This window comes from Hesperophylax consimilis, chromosome 21, assembly GCF_061612785.1.
Source record: "Hesperophylax consimilis isolate HC1 chromosome 21, BYU_Hcon_1.0, whole genome shotgun sequence".
NCBI lineage: Eukaryota > Metazoa > Arthropoda > Insecta > Trichoptera > Limnephilidae > Hesperophylax > Hesperophylax consimilis.
The window spans coordinates 14556123-14573569 of record NC_142856.1 but is presented as its reverse complement, the minus strand read 5'-3'; the positions used below and the strand labels follow the sequence as shown (position 1 = coordinate 14573569).

Here is a 17447-nt window from a genome sequence, read left to right as displayed (position 1 = left end):
ATTTCAAAAAGTATATTTATCTCAATGCTTAAGATGTGGCTCCATATAAATATCAAATAAAACGGCAATGAATAATCTCATTCTTTATTAACCATGATATCTTTCATCTCTGCCATGAGGTTAACTTGCTGCTTCTCGTACTCTTGCATCTTCTTCTTGGGCAGGAACCTCCTAAGAGGAGGCGAGATGAGTCTCGGATCCAAAAGAGACAAGTCCTGGGACCCCGTCAGAAGGCTTACCAGCATCCCTATGCCTACTGCAAGGATGGTACCAAACGACGTGAGGTACATGAAGGAGAGTTTGTAAAGGAAGAATATGTCATCTCCTTCTTCAGCCCCTGGAACACTGCAAAGAATTAAGAAAATATTCACTGTTATTACTGTTGAAATTGCGAATTGATTTTTATATTTTTGAAATATGAAATTGAAAACTGGAAGAAGAATCTGGATTCTTAGACGATTGATTATTTCCCAAATTTAAAAAACCTGATATTTTAATGCCATTTTTTTTCCTAGAGCTTTAAAAAAATAGAAAGTTTCTTTTATTAGCCTAAATGCTTCGATCTGATCCATTTCCTACTAATGAACAGTAATTTTCTCAGAATTTTTAAATGTGATGTTACATAAAATCTTGTTCATAATCGTATTTTTTTAAATGTTGTTCTGACCTCCAAAATAATAGAAAAAGAGTGTGGATTTTTTATGACTGCACTGTTTAAAAAAATCCTACCTTTCAACCAAAAGTTTATACAAAAGTATTGTAATAAATTGAAATGATAGTTATTCAAAAAATCAGAAAAATATTTATTTTTGATATACGTATTATCATGTAAATGTAAAAATTTAATCGTGTCTTATTCAATTTGTGTTAATAAGCTAATAATAATGATTACGTAACTTGTAAAGCGCCGATTTAGTGAAAAATCACATCAAGGGCGCTGTACAATATCGGTTATCGCCTACAATATCAATCTGTATAGTATCGGAACAATGCAAAAATCAAAAAATGAGTGTGTGTCAACTTGTAAAAGGGTTGTTGATAACTTTTTGTACTTAGTTGATAGCCTTGCGAACTAGAAATTTATTGATTATTTATTATTCACAGCGCGGAGAGTGGAAAATTAATTTAATATTTCAATGTTAATATAATGTTTTTGACTTAAAAACATTGAAATAGAAAAGACATAAAAAATGTTTAGAGGCGGGCAGAAATTTAAGATATCAAATTGAGTATTTGATTGGAGTAAGACAGCCAATGACACTAGGATGTTTTTTGGTTAATTATGGAATATTTCACACGAAGAAAAATGATCCTATTAAAAAAGTGAAGGCTTGCCAGTTTCCTGATAAAATATTAGTAATTCAAAATATTTTCCCACTAAATATCATCACAGATTATATCATTAAGAGTATTTGTATGAATACGTATTTCGCCGTCCTGATAAAACATTAGTTTTAAACTGATACTCTGTTAGGAACTTAGGAACCTGCAGTCCATTTTTCAACAGGAACTCAAATGACTTGACCAGATTTTTAATTTATTAACAGTGGTTGTAATCAGTAAGGTTTCTCCGTGCATAGCCTGTCACCCTATTTGGGTTTAAATCAGAATTAATTTACTAAAGCAACGATTCATTGTACTATTAATCCATGATTTTTTTTTCAAGGAATAGGAAAAAATGAAGGCACAGAATGTATAGAAAGGATAAAGTTACGATAGGGATACGAACTCGGGATCTCCTATCATCCAGGAATAACGCATTTGCCAAGTGCAATTTTTGACGTAATTTTTATCAGCATGATATGACTTTCTAATTGTTTAAATCATATTGAAAACATTTCTTACCTTTGAGTAAAATTAGTAGGCATAAAATTATTTCCGAATCCATATTCACACGTATTAGGCACCCCAGGATATATTGGCTTCTGCGCGTGGTGTATATTAGCATTGTACTGGCCGATGGCGATCCAAGTCTGGAAGGCTATTACGCTACATGCCCCGGTCAGAGCTCCCTTGGTGGTTGCGAACGGTACCAGGATGCCGAGAATGAACAGGGAGAAGATGGGGGCACCTGTTATGGAGGTGACTGTGTAGCCAACCTGAAAACAATGTTAATTGAATTATATAATTACAAGAAGTAAATAAATTACGCTTTAATTGAAAGCATTAAATATGTGAACTTTTTTTAGAAACCACCATGAATTGCAATAGAAAGTCACGTTTCCAAAACCATAAGGGTGGATTTCATAAATATATAGTACCTTTCAGTACTGATACTGTCTACAGTGTGAATGCCAGAAGGTTTTTGAAATCTGAAGACGTAAACGGACTAAGGAGAAAAATTAAAAAAAATATATCTAGGACTCAAAAGATTCTATATATTCAGATGTGATCCCTTAACAGAATTGGATTGAATGAACTGTTTGACTCTCCACGAGCTCCTTCCAATTTTTATAAAATAATTCTCTATTGACTTTAATGAGGTTGTTTTGATATTAAACATTTTTAAAGAATACCAGAAAACCGTTTTCCACATTAACACAATTTCATTGCAATTCCAGAGGGAAGACGTCCAGTGGGCAGCCCCATGCAAAGCGATGAAAATCATTTCCAGAGGCTGTGTGACGAGAGGCTAGTCCACAAATGGCCGCTGAAATAGGGCAGGACAAGGACCCGAATATAACAAAGCGAAAATAATGATTTGATATGATATTCCTAAACGTGGCTCCAACTGTTAAAATATGATTTCTTTGGTAAAGTGGTGTTAAGGTTATGAAAAAGCCATTGATTGTCTTACCGAAAGAACACTGCCCATTCTCTCAGCCAGCAACACCATGAGGACAGCAAATAGGCCAAAGGCTACGACTATCACCTTCATGATGATGGTGGCCCTCTTGTCCGAGGAGTTTTTCCTTTTGATATAGTCTTCGTACACGGTACCAGCCAGGGTGTTCAGAATTGCGGATAGAGAGCTAGATATGGAAACAAATATACTAAACATGGTCAAAGTCAATTCAAGCAAGGTTTCGAGTATGATTTTTTAAAATTTTTCCACGGCTATACTGAGATGTTGGTTCTTCCACTTAAAAATGTACTTCAAAGATCGTATTTTAAACGAGTGCTTTGTCTATGTGTTTGAAAAACCGTTAAAGGCATAGAATAAATGATGACGCAAGAAAGTCTTTGTGGGCGTGTTGCATGTTCCAAATATTTTCCAAATCGAGGATTAAAAAAATGGGATGGCGATCTAAGATGTTACTGCTGTCAGGCTATTGGGCTCAATAGAAAATTTGTTGCTATTAAAATTTGTATGGAAGACACTTCTAGTGTTATTCTTTAATGTATGGTTTAGTGGGCACGATGAATATTTAAATATTTTATGGTTTTATGCATATTGGAAGTCGCCTGTGTCCATAACAGCACCTCGAAAAAAATGGCACTCGAGTTCTATCTCATCAATTATACTCGTAAACAAGTATGATAAAAATATGGTTCTTATTTTAAAACTGTTTACAAACGATCATTTTTAAATAAATCGTAAGTCGATTGCCAATTTTATTATTTCTGTGGTCAAACACGAAAAGAAAAAAAGAAATAAAAAATATTTAATCTACCTAAGTAGGTACATTTATTTGTGAAATTTTGTACCCAAAGAGAAATTTTATTCGAATTATGAAATATACCTGTAAACACTGGAGAGTTAAAACGATAGAATTGTTGAGTGAGCGTGTCTGTGTGCCCGAAGTAAAGTCAATTATTTACATTACTTCTGGTGAAATTGATGAAATTCTTTAAAATATCTGATGCATTTAATTAACCTGGCTGGAAACAAGGAGCTGAAATGTCTAGTTAAATAGTGACCATCACACTTCAATAGATTTTCTGTTCAGTGTCTTTAGATTATCCATAGCCAACAAAAGTTGATCCTGAGGGAACCAATTTCAGTTGCCGTTTGGAGGGTATAATATTATGTATGTTACCTCAAGGCAGCACTGAAAACTCCTGCTACGAACAACCCAGGTAAAGCTGGAATGTATCCCACCTTGTCAAGCACAAAGTATGGGTACATCTGGTCTGGACTGGAAACCAGCTGGAAAGAGGAGATAAATGTATCAAATTGTGATTTTTTATATATTTATTTGCGCATGACAAACCACATCCGACATCAATGTTCGTTACAGCATTGTTTATTTTTGTATTATTTCATGTTGTTCTTAAAATTTTTATACTTTATTATTATTTATCAATTTGAAGAATAATAATACGAAGGAAAATAAAATGATAGATAAAAGCGGAATAGTATGCCGAAAAACAGAAAGAGAATACAAGAAAATAGTGGAATAGAATGAAAGCAACAGAAAGGGTACACAAAAACAGCAGAATATAATGAAACAAAAACAGAAAGAGTACACTTGAGTATAGCAGAATAGAATCCAAACAAGCAATAAGAGTATTCAAAAACAGCAGCATAGAATGCAGGCAAGCAGAAAGAGTATACAACAAGTAGCAGAATAAAATACCGGAAAGTACAAAAAGAGTAAACTAGAATGTAGCAAAATATATTACAAGCAAGTACTAAGAGTATCCAAGAAAACAGCAGAATAGAATGCAAGTAAACAGAAAGAGTATACAAAGAGTATCAGAATAGAATGCCGGAAAGTACAAAAAGTACATTAGATTACTGAATAGAATTCCAGCAAGTATTAATAGTGTACAAGACATTAGCAAAATAGAATGCAATAAAGCAGAAAGAGTTTATAAGAAATGAGCAGAAATAATACTTTCAAGAAAGTAAGAATATATGAAAATAGACGAATATCGTACAAAGTAGAAGAGAAATAAAATGAACAAATAGATAATTTGGAAGTTCCTGAACTGATAGAAACTCGCATTATGCAAATGTATATTATGTATTACATATATTAACGCGAATCTCGTTTAGTACACGTTCACTAAGGCTGATTTAAGCTCAAGATTTTCTAAGCATCAGTGACAATTAATTATTGTGAACCAAACTGTCATGTTAAGTTTATAAAAATCTGCTTAAATAAAACAAGGACTATTTAGTATACCAACTGATTATATTCCACAAAACTTCAACGCTCCCTAACGAGGTCCCCATAAAAAGATGCTGGAACTATATCTGAATAGATTAATATCGTCCGAGTGATAAGCCATGTTTCGTAGGTGCTATTACCTTTCTTTCAATTGGATCACACCCGTAGTAAACTGCATACATGAGAATCCCCCCGTAAACACTAATTGTTAGTAGAAATACCATTCCAATATAGTAGTATGCGAGGACTCTGAAAAAAAACATTGTTTAATTATTTGGTGAAACAAAGGTGGTGTTTTTAGATAAAATAATGTTTGGTATAGCATCACAGAGTCCATCGTCAGGGCAGATGCGTGTTTAATTGAAGATTATTTTGAAGTGTGCCCTCCTGCGAATATTTACTTACTACACATATTGTGAAAAACTTGGGTTCGGTATCAATTTAATTAATGAATTCCATACTTATTAGCTTCACACTGTGTCGGTACAGCGATGAATCTCTGAATACTTCCTTGCAGAGAAACTAATGCAGCGGTCCAGGTGAAACTAGAACCAATGAAGACAGTCCAAAATGTGTTTCGTTGGAACGGATTGGGATCCATACTGCAAAAAAACTTCACATTTTAGAAAATGTGTAATTATGGCGAGATTTTTGCTCATGTAAACAAATAAGAAAATTTAAAAAACATGTCGTGGTCGGTGCGTGTTCCTCCTAGTTAATTAATTCTTAATTTACCTTATGGCTACATATCAAGTGGACCATATTTAAATCATTTCTGTTATTGTTGTTGTAGGTCACCGTGTTCCCTGTTTGCTCTGCGTTTCAGTATAACACTCCTCATCATCAATCTCATCGGAAGATAAAAAAAATAGAAATATCAAGAGTAAAAAAATACAATTTCAATTTTTTTTAAATAAAAAATCCATTCTGAGTTTTGTCAAATTCAACTTCTTACATTTTCCTATTTTGTCATAAAAAAATTTACGTAAATCTCACGAGAAGTCAATAAAATGTTTAATCATTATTTAAACACTGTACGTGCATGACAAATATTTGTTTTAAGATAGCACTGTTTGCTGTTTATTTAACTCATGCATGTTCAAAACATGCACGAGTTAAATAAATAATATGTTGCACTGGTCATATTATGTATTACTTGCGTCTCTTACTTTTCTGTTATATTTGTATTTCATATATATTTTTAATTTTGAATTTTTATTGTTGTCGTTGTAGCTCAACACGAAATATGCAAAAAAAATGTTTACACTACACCAACATGATCAAACGCCGCTATTGTTATCTCTTAAGCGTACTTACATATTTATACCAAGTTCTCAAATGCTGGAAATCTTGAATTTTTTATTTTAAATTCACTAAAATTGCATCGAAAATACAAAAATAGCTGATAGATTAGTTGTTGTTGAGAGTTCTTTCTGTTTTTCGTTATAATGTGATAAAAATAAAGGTTGTAATAGAACTCTCAGTCGTAGTACTACCAAAAACTTTTTCATAGCGCTCCTAAGTGTTTGCAGCGTTCCAACAATAAAAAAATCATGTATATGATTTTGTACTTACTTAAAAATATCGAGTTTCCCTCCAGCATGTGCAATTTCTAGAACTTTGGATAGTCCACCTACATTAATGGTTCCAATGACTACAATAGCTATGCAAGCCACTATTGTCACTATGGTTTGTAGGAAGTCCGTCCATACTACTGCCTTTAAACCACCCTGTTTAAATAAAAAAAAATGTTATCACAATTCTCCAATTACAGCAAATGGTAAAATTAGGTTTTTTCGACGACTCGTGCAACCCTTCTAGCGGTTTTAGTTTGATATGTTATTCAAAATTACAATGACATTTTAAAATGAACACTTACAAGCATAGTGTAGAACACGCAGATAGTAGAAACTCCAATAGATATAAAATGAAGATTAATTCCAGTTACTGAAAAGTTAAAATATAAGACATTTTAATTAATTAAATAAACAAACAGACATGGAAAAAGAACACGAAAAAAGGCAAACAATAAGAAAAAAATCATCAAGTAAACCTTACTACATACCTTGATTGAGTGCCAGTGATGGGATGTAGATTACAAACGGCAGATATGTGAGACAACTGACGATGAACATAACCGAAGCGAATTTCCTGACTGTCTTTGAAAACCGTAATTCCAAATACTGTTAACGAAAACAAATTAATGTTACCATTTTTATCATTTGTGATGAAACTGAAAAACATCGGGACTTCTTAAGCAGAGGTCTAGCAAACAAATTATAAGGATAAATACTTAGGTAATGAGGCAAATTATTTTTAATAGAAACACAACATGTTATCAGTTTTAAGTAAATTCACATTTCTGGGTGGAATTTTGTTTTCCTGATGGCAGGGATAACACATGAAATATATTGATTAAGTAAGATCCAACAGGCTCATCAATAGGGAATAAATAGGAAGCAATGAAATATCATTGATGTATTTCATGTTTCCAAATATGTAGACATTGTCTCTTACGCTGACGATACAGTCCTACTACTAAAAGCAAACACCTGGCCTGAATTAAATAACATGGCAAATACAGATCAATGAACTAAAATTATGGTTTGATGAAAACCTGTTGACTTTAAATTCTAAAAAAACTTATTATTCATTAAAAAACAAGAAACTACTAAAGAAATAAACATAACACTCTATGAAAAATACAGAAAACCACAAATGCAATATATTATGTACAAACATAGAAAGCAAGACCGATATTAAGTACCTAGGCATAACAATAGATCAGCGTTTAAAATAGTCCCCACATATAAATATTCTGAACGACATAATATTGTTATTATTATAATAAGTAAACTAACATATATATTTAGATATTTAAGAGATATTTTAAACGAAAAATTACTTAGAACCTGACACTTCGCTTTCTGTCAATCAATTTTACAATACGGCATTATAGGATGGGGCGGTACATATAAAAATCAATCACAAACAATTTACATATCACAAAAACAAATAATAAAAACAGTGAAAAAACCCTGTTCATATTCGTCCGAACTTCTATTCAAACAATTTAAGGTCAGACAATTGATTGCACTATACTTCTACCATGCAATGTTACAAATTTATAAAAATAATGGCCAAAATAAAATTGCACCCTTTAAAAATAACAGAAATCTTAGACAAACGTCAATACTTCCTACTCCGACAGTTCAATCATAAATATCTCGGAGGTAAATTTTTTAACTCATTACCAGAAAAAAATTGAAAAATGAATACATATATAAATTAATTTAAAAAGTATTCTTAACACTTGAACTGTATCATTTCAAATTGAAACCAATACAATAAAAGACCCATTTTATTTATTTACTCTACAATTTGCATATAGCCGCTTTTGTGAGATATCATCTCAGGGGCGCTTTAAAGTTGATGCAGATATTACAAAAACAAAGTTAAATAACATGAAGTACAGGAACAGGTGACACGAAGATAGAAGATGGAGACTGTGCAGTGCAGCAAGAATCCTAGGCGGTGAAGAAACTGGACCAGCTGCTGCAGCGAAAGAGTGCACCGCGTCCACCAACAGTGCCACCACAAAGTTCGTCATCCATCCAGGTATGTGTCTGCTGTTAATAAAGCGCTGACACAGTATCCTCACATAGATAACAGACCTTGGCAGCACCGCTGTGATGTTCGTCAAGTCCATTGTCCATTCATCTCCATGTAATCTTGTTCCTGGTGATTGTGTTAGTGGTACATATACACAAGCCCTGCTCATTTATGGGGTAAATCAAATACATCTATTTTGTAATTAATAACTGTATTATATTTATTTGTAATTCGAGGATCTTTTTGTTATTAATAAATAAAAGAAATATCTGAAACTGGAGCAATAATATGTACAACAGAAGCAAAAACGTATAATGAAAATTCTTAATATGTATAATTGGGAGTGCACACGCACAGGTACTTAACATGTTGGGTTAATTCTTTATTCTCGGAAAAAAATTTGATTACCTCGTAGGCGCTAGAGATGTTGATGTTACACAGCACAGGAAGGAAGAAATACGAAGAGACCAAGCACACGACAATAAGGGACATGCAGATGACCCAGTATGTCGCAGTGTCAGTGTATACTTCGGAGGGAACTCCTATCAGGGTTATTCCAGATATGTGGCTAGAAAAGATAAAATCCTTCGATGAAAGTACAGCCACAACAAATTCTTTCAAAATGGGATGTGGTGAGATTGGTAAGAAGGATAGTCACTGGCAAAGTGGATGATAGGAGGAGCAGAGGATGTTTATCGATGCGTTTGGGCTGATCAAGTATCGCAGACGACCAGAACGTCGGTATCCACGACTATAATAATCAGTTAAGGACCGTGTGGAGTAGAAGAGCCTGGTTCATAAGGCAATTGGAGTGAGGGTCACGATTCTCAGCAATGATGCACAAATAGTTCACCTTCGTTCATTAATAAGCCAGTTATGTTGCATAGCGAATGATGTCATCCAAAAATTTGTGCCTATTGACAATTTATCCGACACCTACATCGTTTGATGTATCGGAATGTCAAATTTATTTATTTATTTATTTATTTAACGCCCAGAGGGCTTTTACATGTGGGTGGTACAAATTTAATGACAGTTTTGAAACATAAGAAAGAAAAGAAAGAAATAATAAAAATAAAATTACATAAGTATATGCGAGAAACAAAATTAAAAATATCAAGAACATAAATTAAAAAATACAGCGATTTGACTGGTTTACAAAAATATAACTTCCATTTAGGAATAGTATTGAAATAGGTCTTTTAAATAATCCACAAAATTCGCAAAGTTAATGTTAAATATATCGACATCACCTAAGTATTGGTTTCCCATAGTGTGAAACCGTTGTATTGGGGAGTTCGCAATGTAATTTCGCTTATGTGTGTTGCAGTGGAATAGTGTATTTTGTCGTGTTGTTATTGTAGGTATTCGTAAGTTTATGAGTTGCAGAAGTTCGCAACAGTCGAATTTAGAGTTTAGAATCTTGAATAAAAAAGTTAAATCGTTTATTTTACGCCTGTCTTCCAATGTGTGTATTTTTAGAGTGTTTAATAAGAAATGATATTGTAAGTCTTCTAGTGGGATATTTAATTTAAAATTTATAAAACGCAGAAATTTTTTTTGTATTCGCTCAATGTTATTAATGTGAATTTTGTAAGAGGGAGACCAAACTACTGAGTTATATTCAATTATGCTTCTAACTAGAGATATGTATAACAGTTTAATGGCTTGTATGGAGTTAAAGTTTTTAGTTGTTCTTAATACGAAGCCTAGTGTTTTCATGCCTTTGTTTACAATTTGGTGGATATGATTGGCGAAACTTAGTTTTTCATCCAAAATAATTCCGAGATCTCTCATTTCCGTGACTCTTTCTAAAGCTGTATTGTTAATGGAATATTCAAATAAAACAGGATTTTTATTTCTGCAGAAAGTCAGGGTTTTGCATTTGTCTACATTTAAAAACAGATTATTTTGTACGCACCAATCTTTAAACTTATTAATATTTGATTGTAGTATTTGGCAATGATTTACATCAGTTATTTTTTTGTATAGCTTGATGTCATCAGCAAAGAGCAATACCTCGACATCGTCGAAGCAATTTGTTATATCGTTAATGAAAATGAGAAACAAAACGGGACCAAGGTGACTACCTTGCGGTAGGCCACTGGTCGCACAGAAAGCTTTCGATAGCAAAGATTTTATTTTAACAAATAGTTTACGATTAGTTAAATAGCTAGTAAACCATTTTAGCATGTTGTCTCTTACTCCTAGGGCAAATAGTTTTCGGGTTAGTAGTTTATGGGATACTTTGTCGAATGCTTTTGAAAAGTCTGTATATATGCAGTCGACTTGTTTATTTTTTGCAAAAGATTCTAATATAAAGTTTTGAAATATTGTTACGTTAGTTGCGGTTGATCTACCTTTGATAAAACCGTGTTGTTTTTGGTCGATTAGTTTTATTAATTTGGGATAGATTTCATCAAGGACCATTGATTCAAAAAGCTTAGAAAGTACTGACTGTATACAAATGGGGCGATAATTGGTTATGTCAGTGTCGTCTCCTTTTTTGAGGATAGGTGTAATGAAGCTCGATTTCCAGCGGCTTGGAAAATATCCAAGGAACAAGAGGCGGTTGAATAGTACTGTAAGCGGTTTAGATAATGCATTGGAGCATTTTTTAAGGAATATTGGTGGAATGTTGTCTGGGCCAGCAGATTTTTCAGTGTCTAAGGAAAGTAATTTCTGTTCGCAAGATTTTTGTGTGATATGGCAATTTGTTAAGTGTGTAGTATTACTAAATTTGTATTCGGGTATTTTATCATCGGGGGTTTCGTCATCGTATACGTTTTTGAAGAAATCTGAAAAAAGGTTTACAATGTCTTGTGTATTGTTTGCACTGATTCCATTCATTTGCATTATTGGTGGGTAATCCGAGTTTTCATTGTTTATTTTTTTTAGAAATTTCCAGAGATTTTTGGATTTAAAAACATTATTCTCGATGGTAGTTATGTACATTTTGTAGCAATGTTTAGAAAGATCTTTACATTTTTTCCTAGTTTCCCTAAAGTTTATATAATCAGCTATGGATTTGCTTTGTTTGAATTTTTTGTGTTGTCTTTTTTTTGCTGAAGAGAGGCAGTTAGCTCCGATGAGAACCAAACTGGGTAAGTATACTTTTTCGGCGTGTAAAAAGGTACATAGGATTTAATAGTGTTAGAAAATGTAAAATAAAGTGTGTCTAAAGATTTATCAATATTTTCATCACACAAAAAAGACCAGTCTATATTTGAGAGATGGCAGTTAATTGAGTCAAAGTTTGCTCGTTTAAAGTTCAGAGTTTTTTGTTCAGGTTTGGCATCGTTATCACGGGGTATGTTTAATTTCGTGTATAGGGGAGGATGGTGATTGTCGGCAGGTAGGAGCGGATCATTAGACAGTTCTACAGATATTTTAGGGATGTTTGATAGTACCAAGTCTAGTAAGCGATCGTTATTATTATAGATGAAATTGTGCTGGTACAGGTTTAAAAAATTTGCTGTGTCCAAGATTTCTCGTGCACGGTCATTTTCGCTTTCGTTTGTGATGTAGCCGCTGTCGTTGGATTCCCATTTTAGATTTGGAAGGTTGTAGTCTCCAAGAATAACAAGTTTTGAGTTTGGATATTTTGACAGGAGATGTTCAACGTCTTCACAATGGTTTCTGTATGTTTGAATATCGGAGAGTGGTGGTAGGTAGGTGGTTCCAATAATAATTTTTTCCATTCCAGTAGAGATTTGCACAAATAAATGTTCAATGTTGTTGTTTTTCGGCGGTAACTTCCTAGATGAGTACTTTCGTTGCTATTAAAACACCTCCACCTCTTGACTTCGAACTTGATCTGGCATTTCTGTCACAACGAAAAATTTTGTAGTTAGCAAGTCCAAGTTCAGATGATTTTATTGCAGAGTCAAGCCAGGTTTCCGTAAGTGCATATACGTCATGATGATGGGACGGAAGAGCTGCGTGTAGATCGTCTAGTTTTGTTCGTAGTCCACGGATGTTTTGGTAGTATATTTTCAGTTTAGTTATACTCGGTTTTTTGGATGGATGTTGACTATTTTAGGTGACGAATTTATATACTTTATAGTTATGTCCGTTTCTCCATTGGCTTTACGTTTTTCAAGTTCTGTCCGTAAGTCCATTAGGTGCTTTTGCTGTGCTGGGGTCGAGTCAGAGTAAATGCGTACATTATTCTTTAAGAGATGTTTTTTTCCTTGTAGTATTCTAGCTGTCTGGGAGTCTTCAAACTGGATTTTAATTGGTCTTGGCTTGTTATTATTATTATTACCAAATCGGTAAACTTTAATAATTTTATTTTTTGCAGGTATATCTATATTGGAAATTATTTTCGTTACTGCAGTTTGGTCATCCAAGATTTTGTCAGTAGCTGTTACCTTTTCACTTTCAGGTACATTGCACAAAATTATATTTTTCGACCTCTCCGTAATTTCGTTCATTTCGTGGATTACCTCACAGATATTAATATTGTTTTTTACTGTAGTGTTGCCAGTATATATCTATAATTTTACAATATCGGATCGGTAAGCGCAACTACCGACGATTTTTTAGCGATTTAGGTAGTAGAATGGTCGCACTATTGATACGCCAACCGATATCGGTAATCCAAATCGATATACGTTGGCATTACTGGCTACTGAAACATATGAATTAAGTAAGGATCATACTGGGTCGACGTACGTTACATAAAAAAGAATTACGATGTATATATGAATTACAATCCATACATTTTCACACTTATCACACGCAACGTTGAGTACCAGTATGATCCTACTTCTAATGTCAGACGGCTAACTCTAAGTAAAAAATTACTAATAAATTAACAATGTGGAAATAAAATATTTTTTTAATATACATTGGCAGTCCACATGTACTTTTGACACTATAAAGGGAGTTTAGTTCATTAGGTCTTTAGTTACTTTTGTTAGTTATCACTAACAACTTTTGTTCCCCCAAGTTGGAACGGAATCAATTGATCGCATTTTGATCGTCCGTGGATCGTATATACCATTTCTTTCAAATTGAGGGGTCAGTTAGTTCACCTCCATTCATCAATTGGTCAGTTATTTTGCATAACGAACGACATTATCAAAAAAGTCGTGCATATTGACTGCTTATTCGACACCTTGTAGGCCTCGCTAAAAGCAGCGACTTTTGTAATCATATTTGTAAGACATTCAGAAAAAAAATCCTTTTATTGCTAAAAAATATTTTTATTTATTTATTTCCATACATACATTACAGTGTCTACCAAATATATATATGTATGTAATATGTTTTTTTAAAAAATTTTTATGCTGTGTGTGAGGTAGGTTTGAGTAGGTGACACTGTGGTATATGTAATAATTATTGACCTAATTAATATGTAATAATTATTGACCTAATTATATTATGTATCACTTGTGTCTCTCCTTGTGTCTCTTGTGTTTCTTGCCTCTCTTTGAAATATTTCTCACTTGATACAGTTTAAAAAAAATATATATTTTGTATTTTTATGTATCATTTGTATGGGTAGTTTAGCATTTTTTATTTTATTTATAAGTTGTATAACATTTTTTAAGGTGTAAAATTTTGTGTGCTGTAGACATGAATAGTTATAAAAACAAATAATGCGTTATTTCAACAGTAGTAAGTTTTTAATCCTAAAACCTAAAATTTTACGTTGACGATATAAAGAGACGTGTTGTTTTACAACACCGTACCAGTTAACATGCTGTGCTGATCTGATTTTTTAACCGTTTAAAGATGTATCGGCAAAGTAAGAAGTGAATTGACGTTCAAAAACATTATAAAAAAAATAAAATTGATCTCGGTTCGTAATTTACTTACGGAGGCTTATTACAATAATAAAGATGATTGTCATATTTGTTAATATATTTCAGTCGAATGGATGTGGCATGCAAATCTTCCGCGAGGGCAATAACCGACTTTATGGTTATGACTTGTTTGAAGCAGTAATTCTACTCTAAAGATAATATTCTGTGATACCGCGTGCCTCAAAAATAAAGAAATAATTATTTCTTTATTAAATAATTATGTCAATATATATTTTTAAACTAAATAATTATCATTCCCTTTCATTGGAATTCTAGAGGGTTAAACAGACAGGGCCGTCGCACAACTTTTCCTTGGCACACATTCGTTGCTTATTCCAATTCATAAATTGTCTCAAATACTCATATATTGTACTCTTCTGTTCTTCTGACATGATCTCACTCAAGTATTTGATTTACTTCCTCGCTCGTCTCCGACTTATTCTACCATTCACATTTTCGTGATATAGTCTTACTTCTTACACTCCTTTGTTAGTTCATTTGCTTTTACCGCTTTGCCCATGTATTTTTATTTTATCCCTTTTTGTCCAAATCATCTAAAAGTCTTGTTCCACTTGAATCTTACTCATTACGCTTACATTAGTCATGGGTTTTTTGTCCATATTTGTTGGCTGAAGTCCAGTTTTGACTCGTCCGCTTTGCATTTCGTATTAGTTTCAATGTTTAAGTAGCAACAAGACAGTTATAATAATTAAGAAAATCAATTTTGTAAAGTGTTATCTCTCTTTATATAAAATTTCTCATCTGCCAGACGCCTGGCAGATGAGAAACATCGAAATTGATTTTTATTAAAGGAAGTTATTTATATTTTTGATAATAAGTAAATAATTTTATAATTATACATACGCAAAGAAACACACTACAAATTGAAAAAAATCATCATCATATTTAAAAGATCCATTGTCAATTTCATTGAAAATAAAAGTATATATAACGCACAGAGTTTTGGCGGCTGGAAGGAAAGAGCCGACAAATGGCGTTTGTTCGGCCAGCCTCGTGACTCCTCCTTTCGTGCAAGAACGTCGTTCCGTCTTGCTACGCTATGCAATAGTCGATTTTACTCATCTCGGAGCGCCAAAAGATGTTTCACATCAAAAAGTATATGAATTGTAAAGATAACTTGAAATCTAATCAGTTGCAGAGGAATGGGCCAAAATCTTAAAGTAGAAGATATACGTACCTTGCAACTAGTGACAAGCCGATAGGTAGAGCTTTCATGGACTTTCCCCCAAGCAAATATTCTGCAGGAGTACTCTGTCTACTGCCAAAACAGCCGAAGTAAACTCCAATCAGAGCAGAAGAGAGGAGCATCACGAAGAACACAGAGTAATCCGTCCAGTCAAATAGAGCCAATTCTTGATCGGCCATTATCGTGATATTTTTTAACGATTCTTCCATTGTAAAATTTTTAAAAAGTACCTGCCAAAATTTGTAAAATTTTTCCAAAATTGACCAAATGGTACATTACTTGAAACCGCAAAAAGAGTATAAATCAGATAAGAAACCAATTCAATTTAAAAACTAAATTCAAGTAGATGATTTAAGGGTACCACAAAAAATGAACCTTTCAATATTCACAATTGATGGCACTGATTTTCTTTACAAAAACGTAAAAACAAAAATATTTGATCAGATTTTTGATCCACTGCCTTCGAAGTCACCAGTTAGATTTGAAATGATTACATGTTGTGATATAAAAGCTTCTCAGCTGTTGGTTATCACTGTGTCTAGCAGTCTTCTATCAGAAATACTTTCCTAATTGCAGCGAATAAATGTTTATTATTTATTTGTCTATGGTGTTTGTGTCAGATTGTCTGTTCAAACAGTGACATAAATTGTACTAGAGATTTGTGAAGTGATTTGAAAATGAATTCTTGTTGTGTTATAATCAGATAAAAACCCCAATTACAGAATTCAATTATTGGGAAAATGCGAGCCAGCGAGTTACACTGCCATCGTGACGTCATCGTCATGACGTAATGAAAGAGAGGGCGACTAAACGGTTAATCAATAATTTAATTAACCATTAATTTATTGTTGGTAGGATTTTAATGCATGTTGACGTGTTGGTGTTCTCATTTGTAAAGAAATTAATGTATATTATAATAACAGTGCAAAAACTCTTTACTCAAATGAATATTTCAGGTATGATTTAAGATTTTCACGGCCAAAAGTATTTTTGTTATTTGTTTTTGGGGTGTTATGCCGTGTCGCACTAACTCCTTCTTTAGCCTAAAGGCTAAAAAAGGAGTTAGCGAAACACGGCATAACACCCCAAAAACAAATAACAAGAATATTTCAGGATTTATTAGGTCAACTTAATGTTTTTTTTACAACAATCTCGTAACATCCTTTTTTATAACAGTTAGTTTTCTCCAAGTAATATCCTTTCCACCGTCACCTTTGGAATACCTACATCCAGCGACCTGTAAAAAAATATACTATGTAGGTCGAAGGTATGTGAATTGATTATTTTTTAATTTTTTCAATTGAGATAAAACTCACATTATAGCCTACAGTCTGTTGTGGTTCTTTGAAAAATAAATAATAGAAAAACCAAAAGACGAGAGGCCACTTTGAAAGCCAAAGAATCGACCAAATTATTCTCTGGAAACACGTGGCTGCATAACACGAGGGTTTATGGCAAAAAAATACCAAGGAAAACATCTGGAAGTTGATGGAGGAAAAAAATCGATGGATGAAACTTACATAATAGTCTCTGGCCTATTGTGGTTATTTGGTTAGTCAATAATAGAGAAACCGAAAGGCCCCAGGCCAGTTTAAAAGCCTAAGTATCGACAATCTGTGAAAACACGTAGCTGGGTAACAGGAGAATTTTGTGGAAGCTGCTCGCGAAAAAATCCGGCAGTGGATAGGCAGTGAAAAATAATCTTTGACGTTACTTATTATTGTAACAGCACTTCAGTCCCAACTACCCAGAGACAGT

At 33.3% G+C, this 17447-nt stretch overlaps 1 protein-coding gene across 1 annotated transcript; it reads right to left on the bottom strand.

Moving 5' to 3' along the window:
- Positions 1 to 77: 77 nt before the first annotated feature.
- LOC149413639 (sodium-coupled monocarboxylate transporter 1-like) lies at positions 78 to 15868 on the bottom strand. Its single transcript, XM_089644445.1, has 11 exons — positions 15681 to 15868; positions 9078 to 9237; positions 7123 to 7240; positions 6937 to 7004; positions 6633 to 6787; positions 5519 to 5659; positions 5198 to 5306; positions 3981 to 4090; positions 2798 to 2972; positions 1846 to 2099; positions 78 to 345 (listed from the first exon to the last, which is right to left on the bottom strand). The coding sequence occupies exons 1-11, from the start codon at positions 15866 to 15868 to the stop codon at positions 78 to 80; spliced, it is 1746 nt and encodes a 581-aa protein (XP_089500571.1).
- Positions 15869 to 17447: the final 1579 nt, after the last annotated feature.